At 45.6% G+C, this 20580-nt stretch overlaps 1 protein-coding gene across 1 annotated transcript in view; it reads left to right on the top strand.

Annotated features, from left to right (window-relative positions):
* The window catches only part of gfod1 (glucose-fructose oxidoreductase domain containing 1), a 152007-nt gene extending 133872 nt beyond the window's left edge, over nucleotides 1–18135 (top strand). The window contains exon 2 of the mRNA XM_085988813.1: nucleotides 17212–18135. Coding sequence (XP_085844939.1) covers nucleotides 17212–18131 — 920 coding nt within the window. The 3' untranslated portion in view covers nucleotides 18132–18135. The remainder of the gene's footprint in view (nucleotides 1–17211) is intronic.
* Nucleotides 18136–20580: the final 2445 nt, after the last annotated feature.

Raw genomic sequence — 20580 nt, 5'->3', positions numbered from 1 at the left:
AAATAATGGGTTATTAGAATAGGTCAGATACAGAGTAATGCTTCTTTAACTGCCCATCAAGCATTCCCAGGCCAGGTATAGCATTAGTCAGATACAGAGTAAAGCTCCTTCTACATTGCCCCCAGGCAGTCCCAGGTCAGGTACAGAATGGGTTAGATACAGAATAAAACTCCCTTTTCTTCCATCTGGTGCCTTAATCCTGTTCTGCACCATTGTAACATTTTCATTTCCCATGTCAGTCATCCTTACAGCTTCTCTGAGTGAGATTTTCAATTTAGTGCCAACAAATGTTGAATTATGGGCAGTTTTATGCTGTGGCCCATTCGCACCAAGAAGGGGTTAAGACTGCACGCACTGATTGAATTTAGAACCTGACAACTAGCACAGAGAGAGACAGAGACAGAGAGAGACAGAGAGAGACAGAGACAGACACAGAGAGAGACACAGAGAGAGAGAGAGAGACACAGAGAGAGAGAGAGAGAGACACAGAGAGAGAGAGAGACAGAGAGAGACAGAGAGAGAGAGAGAGAGAGAGAGACAGAGAGAGAGAGAGAGACACAGAGAGAGAGAGAGACAGAGAGAGACAGAGACAGAGAGAGAGAGAGAGAGAGACAGAGACAGAGAGAGAGACAGAGAGAGACAGAGAGAGAGAGACAGAGAGAAAAGACTTTTATCTCTCCAGCATGTGCAGGATTTGAAGCCTGAGATAAAGGGCAGTATCCAACTGCTGCACCCCACTTGGTAGTTTGGCTTTATTCTAATTTGAGTCATATTTTCACATGAAATGATATGTATTGAAAGATGTTTGTCCTTCAGATTTTTTCTAATGCGACTGTTGAATTTTCAAAAACCATTAACCCTTTTCATCTTGGGTTTATTGTGATCCAGCATTGATGATAACCCCATCTGGTAGCTCCATAATCAGTTTGGTCATAAAGCCGAGTGTCCAAGAATTATTACTGGCAGGTGCTAGGGAGTTGGTGAACATGTTAGAAAACGAGCATGAGCAGCAAAAATCATTGTGTGGGAGTTTAGTAGATTTGATTGAAAGTAAAGCACAGCCCAGTGATTGATGGCCAAGCTGGAATGGCAGATTTCATTGGCTGCTCAAAAGTGCAAACACACACAAAAAATATGCAGCAATTCATTGTTCTGTCCCCGAAATGAACTGAGCTAACATGGCAAATTCCTTCTTTAGTGCTGGAATATGAACTAACTTAAAACAATTTTTTCTAAGCTGTTTAATGTAGTTTCTTTTTTTTTCTAATGACTTGTATTGATCTCGGCCTGAAGAACAACATTAAATGGAAAAACGAGGACCAAATTAACCAGTACAGGGTCACAAAAAAACATGTTTTTGGGTTAGTTCATAATCCAGCACTAAAAAACGCATTTCTATTTTTACTCCTCAGCTCTTAGTGAGGACAGAAGAATTTTGGCAGACTATACAATTTTAGTCTAATTTTACAGAGTAATTATTCTTTACTTAGATAACAATGATCCCAGCTTATGATCAGATGTTCCACATCGACTACAAAATTATTTCTTTAAGTTTTGCTAAAATTTGAGATTGTTTGCTTTATGTATTTCTCTCTATGCATACACAGGTCGAACAGCCTGTATACATTCACAGCTACAACACTGCATACATTCATATGTAGAAAATTGCACATACACGGGTACAACACTATACACATAGGTAGAATGCACAGGCACAATGTTCTGTATACACGCACAGGTAGCGTATACTGTGCATATGCATGCATAGAACACGCTGTAAATATGCACAATGTTCTACCTGTATATGTATATGGAATGTTTACCCTTGTATGTATACAGTATGCTGTCTATGTACAGTTTTCTACCTGTATATGTATACAGAGTGTTGTATGCTTGTTGTTTATATGCATATGCATGCAGTACATGCAGCACTGTACACATACACAAGTGCAACACTCTGTATACATGCACAGGTACAGTAGTTGGTATACATGCACAGGTACAGTAGTTGGTATACATGCACAGGTAGAACACACTGTACACATACAGTGGTAGAACACTCAGATACAGTACAATCATTTATATATGTACTCGGGTAGCGCATGCAGTATACATACAATACCCATTCCTGTTTTCACTGTTTTTACAAAAAACAACTTTTTTGGTATTTGATTCCTGCTGAAAACAGTATGTGATGTGATGTTTTCAAAGCACTTACAGGAGTTACATACATTCCAGACTGCTGATTCATGCTGCCATCTCGATAAAACTTCTTTATTCGGGATATTTACAAACCTACCACCTGCCTAAAGGGGCAATTGCTGAATCAATAAAGAGGAGAAGCTTTGTGCTATGTAATGAATACCTTTCCACTATCTTTCACCATTTAGCTGCCTCTGATCGGCATTGCAAGTCCACAAATAGCACTATTTTATTGTAAAGAGAAAAAACACATTATGTTGTCACTACCACAGGAGCTATTGTACACAATATTGTAACAGATTCCAAGCAACTAATCATGGTGGGAAGTCCTTTGAGCTGTACTACCTAAGATAGTAGAAATCAATACTGCAGCTCAAAGGTTTGTATTTGAATTAGAAAAACATTATGCCTTTGTTACAGCAAGAAAGAAAAAGTGAACCTCTGCTTTCCCAGCCAGCTGGCACGTCAGTGTTTATCTCAGACGACTGCATTCCCCTGGTCACGGTGTTAAATTTAATACCTGACTGCAGATTACCAAGTCCCACTTCACTTTTGTGTTCATTTTCATGATGTAGCTAGGATAAAAGTGATTAGCTGATTTGGCATTCACTGTCCTAGTTTGTTTTTTCTTTTAAATTTTTAATTATCGCAGCCCTCTAATTATCAAAACATCATATTAGATCCAATCTATATGTCACAGACATGAAATGATAAATGAAGTGTCCTCCCATTTCTCCAGACCCAGTGTGTTGGAATATTAGCAGTCCAGTACACCACGAACAGTAATTGTATGGACCTTAGCAATCATCGGCATTTGAATGGGGGGGAGAAGGAAACATTACACTAATATCTAAATCAGTTCATAGTTTTACAGAGCTGTCAAACATTACTTAAAAACTTTATAAATGCAGTTTAGGTTTTCATCTTACATTACTCCTCTTATTGAAGGGTAATAATATGTAAATCAAGTCTTCCGTCTTTCAGATGAAATGCTTAATTGAGGCCCTGGCTGCCTGTTCACGTGGATGTAAAAGATCTTGTGACGCTATTTGAAGAAGAGCTAAGCATAATGTGTTCTGCCAGTATCCTTGCCCACATTCATCCCTCAACAAACACCACCAAAAACAGATTAATTGATCATTCATCTCTTTTGCTGTTTGTTGGAATTTTCTGTACACAAATTGGTTGCTGCATTTACCTACATAAATTCATTGACTTAAAGCACTTTGGGACATTCTGAGGATTTGAAAGGCGCAATATAAATGCTAGTTCTTTCATTATGTTTACAGTACACTCTATTTATAAGGCTGACTATGGAAACCATACATGAAACCTAGCAGTGTAGGATGGAAAAGCATGCTATTTCCAGGTAAAGGTATATCGGGAGTCATAGTATATCAGAGAGTTTTATAAAGGTGTGTCTGCTTTATTCCCCCTTCCCCCTCAAATTTTCTCTACTCCTTGCTTTAGGGTGTTTACTTTGCTGGGGTGCAGTTCCACAGGTGCTGGCTTTCTCGGATGCTAAGGCCTCGATTTTAACTGAGCTGTGGAGGCGGGCTTAGAGGCGTGCGGGGGGTTAAAATCCTAAAAACTGGCGGGCGGGACTCCAAGCCATTTTTACTCAGGCGTGTCTGATGGTCCCAAACCTGTCCCGCATCCAACAGATGGGACTGGTCTTTAAGGCCCTTAATCACCACTAAATGGCCTCTATAATGCCATTTTAACAGTCCCTTGCACTTTTAACCCTTTTCCCATGTAAAACACGCCTGGTGGGAATCACGAATGTGAAACCTGGCGGGAGCACTATTGGATTGCTGACTATCAGCTGCAGGTCAACCATTAAAGAGGAGATTTGATCAGCCATCATTTGCAGGTGGCAGGATTTTTTGTCTCCAGCCTGGGGCAACTTTTACCAGGCTTAACCACACCTGTGGAAGGTTGGAGCCTCACACACATCTCCAGTGTGAACTTCTGGGAAACCCCTCTCGCCACCTTCACTCAGCGCTTCCTCAACGGAGGCATATTCCAGAAGCATGGGAGCCATTTTTTTCCTTCCCTTCTGGGCATTAGAGGAGCTCGAGCACTAGGCGCGGCAGCAGCAGAACCAGGAACAACAGCAGCACCAGCAGCAGCAGCAGGAGCGACAGGCTGCTGCTCACCTACCTGAGGCAGCACAGGCCAGAAGGTGCTAGCGCCTGGAGGCCCGTCGGCGCAGGAGATACCCCGCAAACAGGGTCTACAGACACAGGGTCAGCTACCTCAACATGACTGCTCAAAGTGGAGAGGATCTCCAAGAAGATCGCGCATATCGACACAGACGTCAAGTTTCTACAGAGATGCAAGAAAGCAGACAAGATCCCGAAAGGACTACAGATCACGAACCCACTCAAGTCGACATACAACACAGGCTACGCTGAGAGACTCTGCCGCCGTACCTCTCGCACACTCCTCAACCATCTCGTACACCAGCTCTACAGCTGACACCGCAACCTCGAAACCAAGATAGAGTCCATGTTCTTGGCCTGTGCTCAGGACACAGCAGACCAGCTACGAGACACCGCCAAACAGACGAGGCAATGGAACTACGCTGCCTACATGCACACCAAGAACAGGAAGCTTGAGAAACTCGGCATCACCACCAGCAGCAACCAAGCCTCCCCCGGTACCACGGTTGAAACCACAGGGAAGTCCATCGTCAACTTGCCCGACCACACCCTTCAACCAGACGAAGTCGAAGTTCTCAGCCGAGGGCTAAATTTCTGCCCCACCACCAAAATGGACCCCATCGGTCTCGCGGCAGACACAGAGGAATTCATCAGGAGAATGAGGCTCCGGGAATTCTTCCACAAATCCCAAGATGTCAGCAGTGAACCCAGTGAGACAATCAATGATCTGGAACAGCAGACAGAGGGATCCGCAGTGCAGCAACCGAAGAAGAAAGAGTCAAATTGGACCCCTCCGGAGGGTCACTGCCCTAAGCTTGAAATGTATGCTCAAGCTGTCAGGAGATGCATCAACGCCAGATTCATCAGCCGCACTCACAAGACAGTCCAGAATGTCACCCGAGCACAACGCAACGCCATCCACGCTCTCAAGACCAACCGCAACATCATCATCAAACCAGTAGACAAAGGAGGAGCCATCGTCATACAGAACAGAATGGACTATTGCAAAGAAGCATACCGACAACTGGACAACCAGGAACACTACAGACAGTTATCCGCAGATCCGACCAAAGAACACACCCACCAACTCAACAGACTGATCAAGACCTTCGATCCAGACCTTCAAAGCATCCTACGTGCTCTCATCCCACGTACTCCCCACGTGGGAGACTTCTACTGCCTCCCAAAGATACACAAAGCCAACACACCCGGACGTCCTATCGTATCGGGCAACGGAACCCTGTGTGAGAACCTCTCTGGATATGTCGAGGGCATCCTGAAACCCATCGTACAGGGAACCCCCAGCTTCTGTCGCGACACTAGACTTCTTACAGAAACTCAGCACCCACGGACCAGTTGAACCAGGCACACTCCTTGCCACGATGGATGTCTCGGCACTCTACACCAGTATCCCCACGATGACGACATCACTGCGACAGCCTCGGTACTCAACACCAACAACAGCCAATCTCCAGACGCCATCGTACAACTCATCCGCTTCATCCTTGACCACAATGTCTTCAACCTTCGACAACCAGTTCTTTACCCAAACACATGGAACAGCCATGGGGACCAAATTCACACCCCAATACGCCAACATCTTCATGCACAAGTTCGAGCAAGACTTCTTCGCTGCACAGGACCTCCAACCAACGCTATACACCAGATACATCGACGACATTTTCTTCCTATGGACCCACGGCGAAGAATCACTGAAAAGACTACACGATAACATCAACAAGTTCCATCCCACCATCAAACTCACCATGGACGACTACTCAGAATCGGTTTCATTCTTGGACACACGAATCTCCATCAAAGATGGACACCTCAGCACTTCACTCTACCGCAAGCCCACGGACAACCTCACGATGTTCCACTTCTCCAGCTTCCACCCTAACCACGTTAAAGAAGCCATCCCCTATGGACAAGCCCTGCAAATAGACAGGATCTGCTCAGACGAGGAGGAACGCGATGGACACCTACAGACGCTGAAAGACGCCCTCGTAAGAACGGGATATGACGCTTGACTCGTCGATCGACAGTTCCGACGGGCCACAGCGAAAAATCGCATAGACCTCCTCAGAAGACAAACACGGGACACAACCAACAGAGTACCCTTTGTCGTCCAGTACTTCCCCGGAGCGGAGAAACTACGCCATGTTCTTCGCAGCCTTCAACATGTCATCGATGACGACGAACACCTCGCTAAGGCCATCCCCACGCCTCCACTACTCGCCTTCAAACAGCCGCCTAACCTCAAACAGACCATCGTTCGCAGCAAATTACCCAGCTTTCAGGAGAACAGCGACCACGACACCACACAACCCTGCCACGGCAACCTCTGCAAGACATGCCAGATCATCAACATAGATACCATCATCACGTGAGGACACCACCCACCAGGTACATGGTACATACTCATGTGACTCGGCCAACGTTGTCTACCTCATACGTTGCAGGAAAGGATGCCCCGGAGCATGGTACATCGGCGAGACCATGCAGACACTGCGACAACGGATGAACGGACACCGCACAACAATCATCAGGCAGGAGTGTTCCCTCCCAGTCGGGGAACACTTCAGCAGTCAAGGACATTCAGCCTCCGATCTTCGGGTAAGCATTCTCCAAGGCGGCCTTCGAGACACACGACAACGCAAAATCGTCGAGCAGAAACTGATAGCCAAGTTCCGCACTCATGAGGACGGCCTCAACTGGGATCTTGGATTCATGTCACGCTACATGTAACCCCATCTGACGTAGAGTCATCCAGACTCGAGTCATCGTTGGCTTGTTCTCTCTACATAGATTTTATTTTTATTATTGTCTTTTGTTTGTTTTTTGTTTTTCATACAGACCCCAGCATCTGCAACATATGACCCCTTGTGACCCCACCTCATTGTTCTTTGATGTAATGTTTTCCTGACTGACCTGTTTGGACACCATTCACACATTTGATTGCTGTGATTATCTCTCTGCCGAGGTGTGATAAAGGGCAGTTAGAAAGATTACCTGTAATCATCTGGCAGTGTTCTCTGACTATATATGCTGTGCCTATATGCATATCTTCACATCACCTGACAAAGGAGCAGCGCTCCGAAAGCTTGTGATTTCAAATAAAGCTGTTGGACTATAACCTGGTGTTGTGTGACTTCTCACATCTGTCCACCCCAGTCCAACACCGGCATCTCCACATCATCAACATGACTGAGCAGCAGTGCCAAAGGCGGCTCCGACTTTCGCGAGAGGTAGTGACTGACATCTGCGCAATGCTACATCAAGACCTGCTGCCCAGAGGACCAGGTGGACACTCCTTACCAGTGGCCATCAAAGTCACCACCGCACTCAACTTTTTTGTCTCAGGGTCATTCCAGGGATCATCAGCAGACATCAGTGGCATTTCCCAGGCGGCTGCACACACTTGCATCACGCAGGTAACCGATGCCCTCTTTGCCCTCGCACACAATCACATCCATTTCACCAAGGATCGCGCAAGTGTCACGGCGCGAGCGGTTGGATTAGCTCATCTGGCAGACTTTCCAAGGGTGCAGGGCGTCGTTGACTGCACACATCTGGCCCTTAGGGCACCCCATCGCAATCCAGGTATTTTTGTCAACCGCAAGGGCTTCCACTCCCTTAATGTTCAGCTGGTGTGTGACCACAAGAAGGAGATTTTGCATGTTTGTGCCATGTACCCTGGCAGTTGCCATGACTCCTTCATACTGCGCCAGTCTAGTGTGCCTCCGCTATTCAGGCTGCCAAACCAACTTCACGGATGGCTACTTGGAGACAAGGGACTTGGCTAATGACGCCATTGAGGAGGCCAGCCAACGAAGCTGAGGAGCGCTACAACTCCAGCTACATTTCCACCAGATCCATTATCGAGCAAACCATCAGTTTGCTGAAGATGTGCTTCAGATGCCTGGATAGATCAGGTGGAGCCCTACAGTACTCAGCAGCCAGGGTCTCCAGAATCGTCATGGTTTGCTGTGCACTTCACAAAATGGCACAGCGTCGTGGCTTGCAGATTCCTGAGGACCAAGTGGCTCCTCACATACCCTCCTCAGATGATGAGGAGGAGGAGGAGGAGGACGAAAACAACCATCCTGCAGAGGACCAACAACCAGCGGCAGCATTACGCCAGAACATTGCTGCCCGGGATGCAAGGGACGCACTCATGTTGGTCACATTTGCTTAGCCTGTACAATCAAACACTTTTGCCTCACACCTTCTTACCAGAGCATCGACTGGACACGAACCTGCGGATTCCTATCACTCTGACCACCATAATGACAATTGCAAGTCACCCTAAGCCCTCAACGTGGAAGTCCCATTTGCGAAATGACACAGACCACAACTTCAACAGTTTAGCATCAGAATTTTTTATCACAACAAGCAACTGGTGGCATTTCAAAAAATAAACATAACATCCAAGTGACTACCCTTGTGACTACTTGTGCATTATCTTCCTCTTACGCGTGATCCTCCATGGTGCTTCCCCTGTGGCTTCAGCAGATGTGGAGGCCCCTTGCTCACTTTCTTGCTGCTCCTGTTTCGACACCTTTGGCGGGCGTCCTCTGGGGTTGCGAGCCTGTGAGGGCTCGTCAACAGTCTGCTGCTCCTGCAGCTGTGCAGGGGTTGAGACGTCTATCTCACTTGGGTGTGGACTCCGGTGGGGCTCTGACCGAGGGCTCTGCAGTGGCATGGAAGTGTGAGTGCCTGGAGAGGAACCCCCACTTCCTTGAGGTCTGCCACCAACCTCCCTCTCATGGGTCAGCTCCCCCTCCGCGCCTGCAAGTGGCTGGAGAGCACCTTGCTGCACATCAGGGGGGCCATGGGGACCCGCATCTGCAATGGCAGTCCTACTCAGAAGGACTTCCATGAAGGTCTGGTTTCTGTGTTCAATAGATGCCCATCGCTCCTCAAGAGATGTCATTCTATTCTAAACAGGCACCATGTTTTCCATACCCTGGCGACTAACCTCCTCCATAGCCGTAGCCCTCCTCTCCCCTACCGTAGCCAGCCTTACCACGGAGGCAGCAATCATTTCCACGTAGGTAGCCATCCTTTCTGTGTTGATGTGTTCATGTGCCAATGACTCCACAAAGGCTCTGCTCATGTTCGCTATGGACTCCTCTATTCGCTCCACACTCACAGCGACCCTGGAGACAAAACCTGCCAGAGACTCCTGCATCTGTGCATGGAGTTCCATCACCTCTGATCTTATGGATGGACCCAGAGGCAGTGGGTCCACATGTAGCTGAGCCGAGCTGGCAGAGTCCTGCGCCCTCCGATGAGGACTCTCCACTGCTGTCCCTGTCTCCACAATCTGCTGATGCTCACTTGTGAGCTGTGATACACCAGGTGACAACACTACTCTATGTCCCAAAGGTCCCACCGAGGTGTGAGTGTCTGCGCTGGTGCTGGGTGCGCTTATTTCTGCTGACGCTGCGCCCTCAGAGGTTGCAGATTCCTTTGAGGAGTCTGGAACTCAGGCCCTTCCTCCTGGACAGTGGGGATGGGGGCTCTCGATGGTCCTGTGGGGGAGTAAAGGAAAGAGTTAGAGATGTGAGGTCAAGGTTACATGCACATTGCATATTGCAGATGATCATAAGTCCATCTGTTATAGCTTCAGAATCATTATCAGCGACTTATGCAATATCAATGAGAGAGATGGAAAACTATTCTGTCACCAGCTTGCTGTGATGCACCTGTCTGTCCGTCCCCAACGTGCGCATCTTTTTCAACCCCGACAATTTCCAGGACGGCTTCCTCCCAGGGGGTGAGCTGGGCTAATGATGGTGGGCCTCCTCCTGTCCTGGCTCTTTCCCTTTTTATTGTGAGCTCTCTTTTCCTGCAATGAGGGAGACAAGTGGAGGTTGAGTGAGAATGAAGGAGTGTAGAGATTGCATAGCATCGATACTTAGAAGGAGACAAAGATGGAGTGAGGTTGCAAAACCAAGGGCCCTCCCTGTGTGTTGTCAGTTGTGTTCAAAGCATCACAGTGATAGAGAGTGTGAGGGCTGCATGGTCAAATAGTTAAGTGAATATGACCATAGAGAGAGAGGGAATGGGTAAGGGTGCAGGGATGTAAGTGTCAAGTGGGATGTGGAGGAAGAGGTTGGCAAAGCAGAGTGCTGGTGAGGAGGGGCGATGGGGATCAGATTGAGGGTGATGGGAAAGTCATACTCCCTTTTCCTGCGCGAAGGTCATGAAAGCTCTTCCTGCACTGCAGCCAGGTTCTGCGGCACATAGAGGTGGAGTTGACCTCCTGGGCCACTTGCAGCCACACAGCTTTAGTCTGCTGGGGTGGCTCTTTTCTCCCTGAAGAAGGGAAGAGCACCTCCTTATTAGATCTTGCTCCCTGCACCAGAGCTTGGAGGGAGGTGTACACTTTTGCTTGCTGGTGGACATGGTCGGTAAATGGAGTCCTTCATACAATGTCCAAAGCGTTTCCAGTCTCCAGAAGAAGCAAGGCTGCTTGCAGGCCTTAAAACCAGCAGCACTGATGATGTAATCGGAGGCGACTTTCAGGATGAAAAGACTAATTGGGCCAGGAGTTCCCACATGCTGAAAATCAAGTGCCCAATTAGGGGAAAATCGCACTTTTTTCCCACTTCACATCGGAGTCTGGCTCCTGACAAGATTTCCACCTGACGCGCTCCAGCCCGCCCACACTGACAAAATCGAGCCCTATGTTGAACTTGATCATGTTATGGTCGCTATTAGATAAATGTTCACGCACCGTTAGGCTGTTTACTAAATCTAATATGGCCTGCCTCCTTGTTGGTTCTAAGACATATTGTTGTAGAAAACTATCCTGGACACACTCAAGAAATTCACTACCTTTCTGACATGTGTTCGTCTGCTTATCCCAATCTATATGAAAGTTAAAATCCCCCATTAAAACCACTCAGCCCTTACTACATGCTTGTCTAATCTCTGCATTTATACAATCTAGCACTCCTCATGTGAAATGCCAAAGGAGATCGACTAGTATATATTAAAAATCTTGCATAAGACACACTTCCTGTCCACAAAGCAGGTCACGATCTTTGGTCATACTTTTCTGTCAATATTTACCATTGTAAATTGATAAGTCAGCATTCCCCATTGAACACAGTGAAATGGTCGCCATGCTTCTGGTATATGCCTCAGTTGAGGAAGCGCTCAGTCAAGGTGGGGAGAGGGGTTTCCCAGGAGGTCACACTGGAGATGGGTGTCAGGCTCCAAACTTCCACAACAATGAGTAGGCCTGCTAAAAGTTCCCCCAGACCTGAGACAACAAAGATCTGTCACCTGCAAAATGATCATTGGTGAAAACTCCTTTGTAATGGTGGAGCTGCAGTTGTTCGTAAGCAATCCACTTGTAAGGCCGCCAGGATTACCTGGCATGTTCCAGAGGAGGCGTGTAGGATGGGGGAAATGTGTTAAAATCGGAAAGGCCTCTCAAAATGGGATTATAGAGGCAATTAAGTGGTTGTTAAGGGTCTTACGGGCCTATCCCGCCTATTGGAGGCAAGATGGAAAGCGGGTCAGAAAACACGCATTTGGGAAAATTGCTCGGAGGTGGGATGGAGGCGGCATCGGGCCCGCCCGCCATTTTTGGTGATTTTAAAACTCGCACGCCTCCAATCCTGCCTGCTCGGGTCTGGCAAAATCGAGCGCATTGTGTTTGAAAGTGAGTAACGCAAAACAGCTACTAAGATTCTAGATTTAGGTAAGGATGACTTCAATGCGATGAGACAGAGGCTGTCCACAGTAAACTGGGCAAATCTGTTAATGAGTAAAACGACAGAAAATCAGTGGGAGGTGTTCAAAAAAGAATTTAATGTTATACAGAACCAGTTTATACCCCTAAGGGGAAAGAGCTCCACTTGCCAAAAAAACCAGCCATGGACAACTAAAGAGGTAAGAGACAGCATAAAACTAAAGGAAAAAGCATACAAAAATGCAAAAAATAGCACAGATCCTGGCGAATGGGAAAGATGTAAAGAACAGCAAAGGGTGACAAAACAGATAGTAAGAGGTACAAAAAGGGAGTATGAAAAGAAACTTGCAAGGGATATCAAAATCAACAGAAAAAATTATATTAGGAAAATAGGGGTGGTCAGGAGCAATGTTGGAAACTTGAAAACTGTTAACGGTGATATTGTCAATGATAATAAGGAAATGGCAGACAAGTTGAATAATTATTTTACATCAGTATTTACAGTAGAGGAAATCCCAGGGAAACTAATATTGAATCAGGGACAGGAACTGAAAACTAAATTAACATAAGCAAAATAACAGTAATGAAGAAAATAATGGCACTAAAAAGTGACAAATCCCCAGGACCAGATGGATTCCATCCCAGGGTTTTAAAGGAAGTAGGTGAGCACATTGCAGATGCTCTAACTATAATCTTCCAAAGTTCTCTCGATTCAAGTACTGTAAATTAGAAAGTTGCGTATGTCACTCCGCTATTTACGAATGGTGAGAGAGGGAAACTGTTATATGTTCATAAATAAATAGACGTTTTCATTATGAACAGCTAGCTTGAGCTAGTCATTTATTCAGCCATGTGGACTAGTGTACAGGCATCCATCTTGACTACTGCCTTGTGGGTAGCCCACTGCTAAACATACAGCTCCACCTAGTGTACCATTCTAGAATGACATGTTACTGATCATTACAGAAACCAGAGAATTATAGACCAGTTAGTCTAAAATCTGTTGTTGGGAAATTACTAGAGTCTATAATTAAGGATAGGGTGACTGAACGCCTTGAAAATTTTCAGCTGATCAGAGAGATTTGTGAAAGGTAGGTCATGCCTGACAAACCTGATTGAATTTTTTGAAGAAGTGACTAAAGTAGTGGACAGGGGATTGTCTATGGATGTTATTTATATGGACTTCCAGAAGGCATTTGATAAAATCTCTCAAAAACCCTAAGGTTGAAACCCATGGAATTGAAGGCAAATTATTGTCCTGGTTAGGAAATTGGCTGAGCAGCAGGAGACAGAGAGTAGGGATAATGGGCAGGTACTCTAATTGGCAGGATGTGACTAGTGGTGTCCCACAGGGATCTGTGTTGGGGCCTCAACTATTCACCATACTTATTAACAAATTAAGTGATGGGATAGAAAGCCACATATCCAAATTTGCCGATGACACAAAGATAGGCAGCATTGTAGGCAGTGTAGATGAAAGCATAAAATTACAAAGAGATAGTGATAGATTAAGTGAATGGGCAAAACTGTGGCAAATGGATTTCAGTGCAGGCAAACGTGAGGTCATCCACTTTGGACCTAAAAAGGGTAGAACAGGGTACTTTCTAAATGGTGAAAAGCTAAGAACAGTGGAGGTCCAAAGAGACTTGGGGGTCCAGGTACATAGATCATTAAAATGTCATGAACAGGTACAGAAAATAATCAAAAAGGCTACTGGAATGCTGGCCTTTATATCTAGAAGACTAGAATACAAGGGGGTAGAAGTTATGCTACAGCTATACAAAGCCTGGTTAGACCACACCTGGAGTACTGTGAGCAGTTCTGGGCACCACACCTTAGGAAGGATATATTTGCCTTGGATGGAGTGCAGCGTAGGTTTACCAGAATGATACCTGAACTCCAGGGGTAAATTAAGAGGAGAAATTACACAAACTAGGGTTGTATTCCCTGGAATTTAGATGGTTAAGGGGTGATTTGATCGAAGTTTTCAAGATATTAAGGGAAATAGATAAGGTAAATAGAGAGAAACTATTTCTGCTGGTTGGGGAGTCTAGGACTAGGGAGCATAGTCTGAAAATTAGAGCCAGACCTTTCAGGAGTGAAATTAGGAAACACTTCTATACACAAAGGGTGGTAGAAGTTTGGAACTCTCTTCCGCAAACTGCAATTGATGCTAGATCAGTTGTTAATTTTAAATCGGAGATTGATCGATTTTTGTTAACCAAAGGTATTAAGGGATATGGGGCAAAGCGGGTATACGGAGTTAGGTCGCAGATCAGCCATGATCTCATTAAATGGCGGTACAGGCTCAAGGGGCTAAATGGCCTACTCCTGCTCCTATGTTCCTAGGAGCCAAGACAATGTTCAATATTCAGGCCAAGCAGGGTTAGAAGGCTGGGAGAATTAATATACCCATGCAGGGAATGGAGGAAGTGGGAGGAGACAGATAGGAGGGACAGAGAAGTGCAGGAGGAGGGAGAAATGGGGATAGGAGTAGAGGGAGGAGAGGAGGATGGGGGGAAAGGAATGGAGGAGAATGGGGAACAGGGTGAGAGGGACAGAAGAGCAAAGATCAGAAATTTACCTCACTCGGGTCGGGTAAGCCACTCTGACGGAGGAGGTCGGGGAGAACGTGAACTCGTTTGTTTTCATTTTTACAGTGGGGGGTGTGGTGAGCTTTCTCCTTCTTTCCTGCAAACTTCAACTTTTAACTCAATGTGGGGGGGGGCGCGGGGGAGGGGGTGGTGAAGGTCCACATACCCTTCCCTTCTGATTTTTATCTCTGGAGGGGTGAGGAGGGAAGGGTGTCTTTTCCAAGTGCCTCACGCAGGCCTTGATTTTTGACTCAGTGTTGGTGGCGTCCTCAAAAATGATTGCATATGCATAAAAAAAATTTAATTAGCGTCCAGGCAAGGTTAGCGCCCCAAAATGGACTCCACCCAAATTTTTTCCGCTCTGGTTGTATTACGCTCCAAAGAACTTAAACATTTCAAAGACATAGGGGCTGATTTACATTTTGCTACTGCCCCATTTATGCCTAAGAATCAAATCCGGGTCAAATGACGAATTTAAGTCCCCGATTTCATTTTCATCTCTATCCACACAGTTTTTCAACGCGCCTACAAACCATGGGTAGTACAGGTCAGGAGACGGTCATTTCCAACAGTATTTAAAGTGTTCCTCAGCTGCAGTAATGGAAAGCTGGAAGCAGGTGTAGAACTCGGGTTTACTGTAGACGTTTTTGTATTTTGAGCCATAAAGACTTCCAATATTTGATCTCCCTATGTTCCCTGTCACTATAAACCGCTGCCCCCTTTCACTGCCGATGCTTCCACTGCTCCTGTTTAAGGTGCTGCTGCAGGCCCATCAAGATCAGCTGCCTGGCCAGATTTCCCACACTTCCAATTGGCGAGCTGCCTTTTAAGTGCATGATTATCACTGGCAGCATTGTTGGTGCAATGGTAATGAGGCACGACCATGAACATTGATTCAAAATCGAAACTGGCCTCATGGAATCAACCAGAAAATGGAAAGGAACTGGAGTACGAAGGCGACTAGGCGCTCATTTGTTTGCTATTCGACAAATTGACATTGCTATAACTCACCAAGGACTTTAAAAGATCCTCCTGTCCAATTGATCAAAATAGAAAGATTGGTGACATTCTGGGGTACAGCCACCCAGTAGCTTGGGAATTGAATTGCAAAAAGTATCAATCAGCTGATATATAGTAACAGCAGCACTCCGGTGGTTATTTTAACTTAACCCGGCTGGCAGGAAGCTGGCAGAATCAGATTAGCTGCCTGTTTTAAACCTGCCCAATTTTATTTTCCATTGAAGTTAATGGAAAGTAAAATCGGGCGGCGTGTAAAACGGTCGGCTGAGATGATGGTGTCAGTTTCCCACCGGGTGGGTTAAGTCAAAATTACCCCCTTCATTTCTGAACTAATGCCACATGATGTGTCAGCCGTGGCTCAGTGGGTAGCAGCCTTGGCTCTGAGTCAGCAGGTTGTGGGTTCAAGTCCCACTCCAGAGACTTGAGCACAAAAATCTAGGCTGACACTCCAGTGCAGTGCTGAGGGAGTGCTGCACTGTCAGAGGTGCCGTCTTTCAGATGAGATGTTAAACCGAAGCCTTGTCTGCTCTCTCAAGTGGATGTAAAAGATCCCATGGCACTATTTTGAAGAAGTCCTGGCCAATATTTATCCCTCAATCAACATCACTAAAACATCAGATTATCTGGTCATTATCACATTGCTGTTTGTGGGAGCTTGCTGTGCACAAATTGGCTGCCGCGTTTCCTACATTACAACAGTGACTACACTTCAAAAATAAAGTACTTCATTGGCTGCAAAGCACTTTGGGACATCCAGTGGTTGTGAAAGGCCCTATATATATATTTTATGACCGTTTATTAACTGGAACTGCATCCAAATATTGACATTTCTTCAGTGGTTTTTCCCATAGACAGAGCCTGACAAAGGAGTTTTCAATGCATTTTGAAATGGAATGTTACACCCCACTCAGCATTTTTAATATATAATAAATATATTGGAGCATTCTTCTGGTTCCCAGTTATAATGTAAGGTACTTATATGAGCTCTCTATATCTATATTTTTATATTTATTTTTCTGGAGTATCAGTGACTAGTATCGGTATTTTCCTCTATGACTTGTATTGTGCTGTTTCTTTACATTACGGAGATAGAGAAATGACAGCCTGACTTTTCTGGGGGGTTTTTATAGTTACTTGCTAATTTTCTCCCCAGCTCCATGAATGTACTCTGGTACCATACCCAAGTAGCTGCTATTGATGTGTGAGCCTTGAGTCAGCAGGTTATTTGACCGTGGGGTATCACAGCTAAGCTTGTTACCACCCTCACCTGATGTTCACTGGCACATACTTCCAGCTGGAGACAAGCGTAGAAATCCTGGACAAATTTCCTCCCCACGTTCTAGGGACATCGAGGTCAGTTGGAATGCCCGTATTGCTGTCCTAGCAGAGATCAACGAACTCAGCACAGACTACGGATTGAATCTGAGGAATCTTATCTAGTGGTTAAACACTGTGCTTGTGAGTAGGCATAAGTATTTGTGACAGTATACTAATGTATTTTTTTTTCATTTTTAATTAGGAATTGGGAAGAACGTCATCTGTGACAGAGCTGCGACTCCTCTGGATGCATTTAGGATGATGTCCGCAGCACATTATTATCCCAAACTCATGAGTATAATGGGTAATGTTCTCCGTTTCCTCCCTGCTTTTGTTAAGATGAAGCAAATGATTCAAGAGGGCTACGTGGGGGACTTGTTGATCTGTGAGGTTCAGGTTCATAGTGGAAGTCTTCTGGGTAAGAAGTACAACTGGAGCTGTGATGACCTGATGGGTGGTGGAGGGCTTCATTCAGTGGGAAGCTACATTATTGACCTTTTGACTTTTCTGACCAACCAAAAAGCTGTCAAAGTCCATGGCTTCCTGAAAACCTTTGTGAAGCAGACAGAGCACATCAGAGGGATCCGTCAGATCACCAGTGATGACTTCTGCACCTTTCAGATGGTTTTAGAAGGTGGTGTGTGCTGTACTGTGACTTTGAATTTCAATGTCCCTGGGGATTTTAAACAGGAAATCATTGTGGTGGGGTCCACTGGCCGATTGATGGTAAGTGGTAGCGACTTATATGGACAAAGAAATAGCGCAACTCAAAAGGAACTGATTTTAGAAGACACAACTCCTGTAAGCAATGCATTGCTCCCAGAAAAAGCTTTCAGGGATATCCCATCCCCGTTCCTCAGGGGTACTATCATGATGGTTCAAGCCATTCGCCAAGCATTCCAAGACCAAGAAGATCGACGAACCTGGGATGGGAGACCACTAACTATGGCGGCAACATTTGAGGATTGCTTGTATGCACTGTGTGTAGTGGACACCATTAAAAAATCAAATGAGACTGGTGAATGGCAAAACATTGTGATTATGACAGAAGAGCCAGAGATTAGCCCTGCATATTTGATTAGTGAGGCTATGCGTCGCAGTAGAATGTCCCTATTATACTAACTGCTTTTAACAACTTCTCATAACAAGTAGATTCAGGCCAGTATGTAAAGGAAATGAACAGCTTTGGATGAGCAGATGTGTTAATGCTATACCTGTGGGACTTCCTGGTTTAAATAAATATTGACACATCTACAGAATTTATTTGCAACATACCAAGTAAGATTAAAATGATGTGTCTGACAACAAAAATATCATTAAAGCGAACAAGTGTTAATAACTATTGAGGACCATCCCAGTTGGTGGTTTTTGTAAGCTTTTGAAAAGACAATGTTTTTCATTACTGTGTGAAATGTCAACTTGCTGATAATTCAAATGGCTTGTGTTGGAGCTCACCTTGTTTGGAAAGGGGTAAATTTTACAATTTAGCATCTCCAGGCACAGAACTTTGCAGAACTGGAGCACATATCAGCGCATGAAGAGGTCTATTAATTTTACAGAAAACTCTCGATTTACCGGCACCCAAACAACTGGAAATCTCGGTTAACCGGCAAAATTCAGGAGTAGGTTCAGTTAAGTTTTTTTCTTCATATTAGTGGCCGTTTCTTGATTCTTTGCTGTGTAATCGGAGGTTCCTGCACTTGTTGCTAAGCAACAGGGAAGCTTGGATTTGTTGCTGTGTACGAGCTCTCGTACCTTTTAACTATAACTCTGTAATCTGGACTTTTTGATAAACCGGCACCACGCCGGTCCCATCTGTGCCGGATAAAAAAGAGTTTCCTGTAGTTGACAGAAAATTGAGTTGGTCACGAGTCAGAGGCACGAACCTCTACACATGAATTCCTGGTGCGCGCTGTGTTGCACCAAGCTCTATGCCAGGCGCGCTAAATCATAACATTTACCCCTGACACTCAGAAATCTTAGAATTTTGCAGCCAGTAGGCTCTGGGTCTGTTTTAACAGTTTACTATGCAATATGTTTGTGAACTTTGTTGCTTTCACAGTGGAGTGACGGAAATATTCCTTGTAACATGAAGCATGTAGATTTCCTGGTGCTTGGCTGGAGAACACCATTGGTGAACACATGAAAGTAGATTGCACAGTTACCTTTTCATCAGGTGCATGTTATGAGGAGACCTAAAGAAGGAAAGGATAAAGTGGAGAATTTAAAAAATGAAAACTGCTTTTTGGAAAAAAAAAATGATAATTTGTTTAAATAACATATGGTGTGTTTTATAATCCAGTACGATAGTGTAGTGGTTATGTTACTGGACTAGTAATCTAGAGACTTGGACTAATAATTCAGAGAACGTGAGCTCAAATCCCATCATGGCAGTTTGAGAATTCAGCTTAAAACTAAGGGGGCGATTTTGCCAGCCCTGGGGAGGCGGGTTTGGAGGCAGGACTGCCGGGAAAATGGCAGAATCTGGGGGCGGGAACCCATCCCGCCCCCAACCCGCCTCCGTGCCATCTTCCCAGGAGGGGAGTACCCGACCCGCGCTGGGTCCAATCTCCTGGAGGTAGGAAGGGGATTACAGCCACTTAGCTGCCTGTTAACAGGCAGTTAAGACGATTATCCCCATTTTTCCACCAGAGATGCGGGCTTCCCGATGACGGGAAACCCCGCCAGGGTCACTGAGGCGAGCAGTGGGTCTGCGGGGGTCTGTGGGGTGCAAAAGTGTGCTGTGGAGGTGAGTGATGGGTGCAAGTGTGGAGAGGTAAATATGTGAGATGAGTGAAAAGTGATAGAAAATGTTTACTTACCTTTGTTTCTTCCTGCAGGCTTCAACCGTTGGGGAACCGGAGACTCCGGCATCTCACCGGCAGAGATGACAGACGGCTGCTGCATTCTCCGATGCAACAGCCATCTGATTTCTGCTCAGCAGATAGGTTTGATGAGTCTTGAATACAAGGACTCATCAAACAGTAGAGAATGTCAGTGTTTGACAACTTCACAGAGCTGTCAAACAATGACAATTCATCTGTCAAAAAATTTTTGACAGATGAAATGTCATACGCTGATGTTCTCTGTAACTGGCTTCCCCCTAATTGGCCTGCTAAGCCTGCTGGGCGAGCGTAACAAGGTCAATCAAGGGAAAATAGCGTGGGTTGGCCACAAGTTGATGGAGGCGGGACTAAAACCCGACAGGCAGCAGTCCCACCTCCAACGCGGCCCCATTGGCAAAATCACTCCCAAAATCTGGAAATTAAAAAAAATCGATGTAAAAGTGACCATGAAGCTGTCGGATTGTCGAAAAAAACCACCGAGTTCACTAATATCCTTTAGCCAAGGAAATCTGGGCAATATGTGACTCCAGTCCCACACCAACATGATTAACTCTTAACTGCCCTCTGAAGTGGCCTGGCATGCCTCTCAGTTGGGCTACCAGAGGTTCAAGAAGAAGGCCCCACCACCTCTCAAGGCAACTAAGGATCGACAATAAATGCCAGCCTTGCCAGCGACGCCCTCACCCCAGAATTAATAAATAGACCATGAAGGTGGGTGCTGTTTT

This window comes from Somniosus microcephalus, chromosome 5 (genome assembly GCF_052327205.1).
Source record: "Somniosus microcephalus isolate GS21.2 chromosome 5, FLI_Smic_1.0, whole genome shotgun sequence".
Classification (NCBI taxonomy): Eukaryota; Metazoa; Chordata; class Chondrichthyes; order Squaliformes; family Somniosidae; genus Somniosus; species Somniosus microcephalus.
The sequence above is the reverse complement of the archived record's forward strand: the minus strand, read 5'-3'. Positions and strand labels throughout refer to the sequence as shown.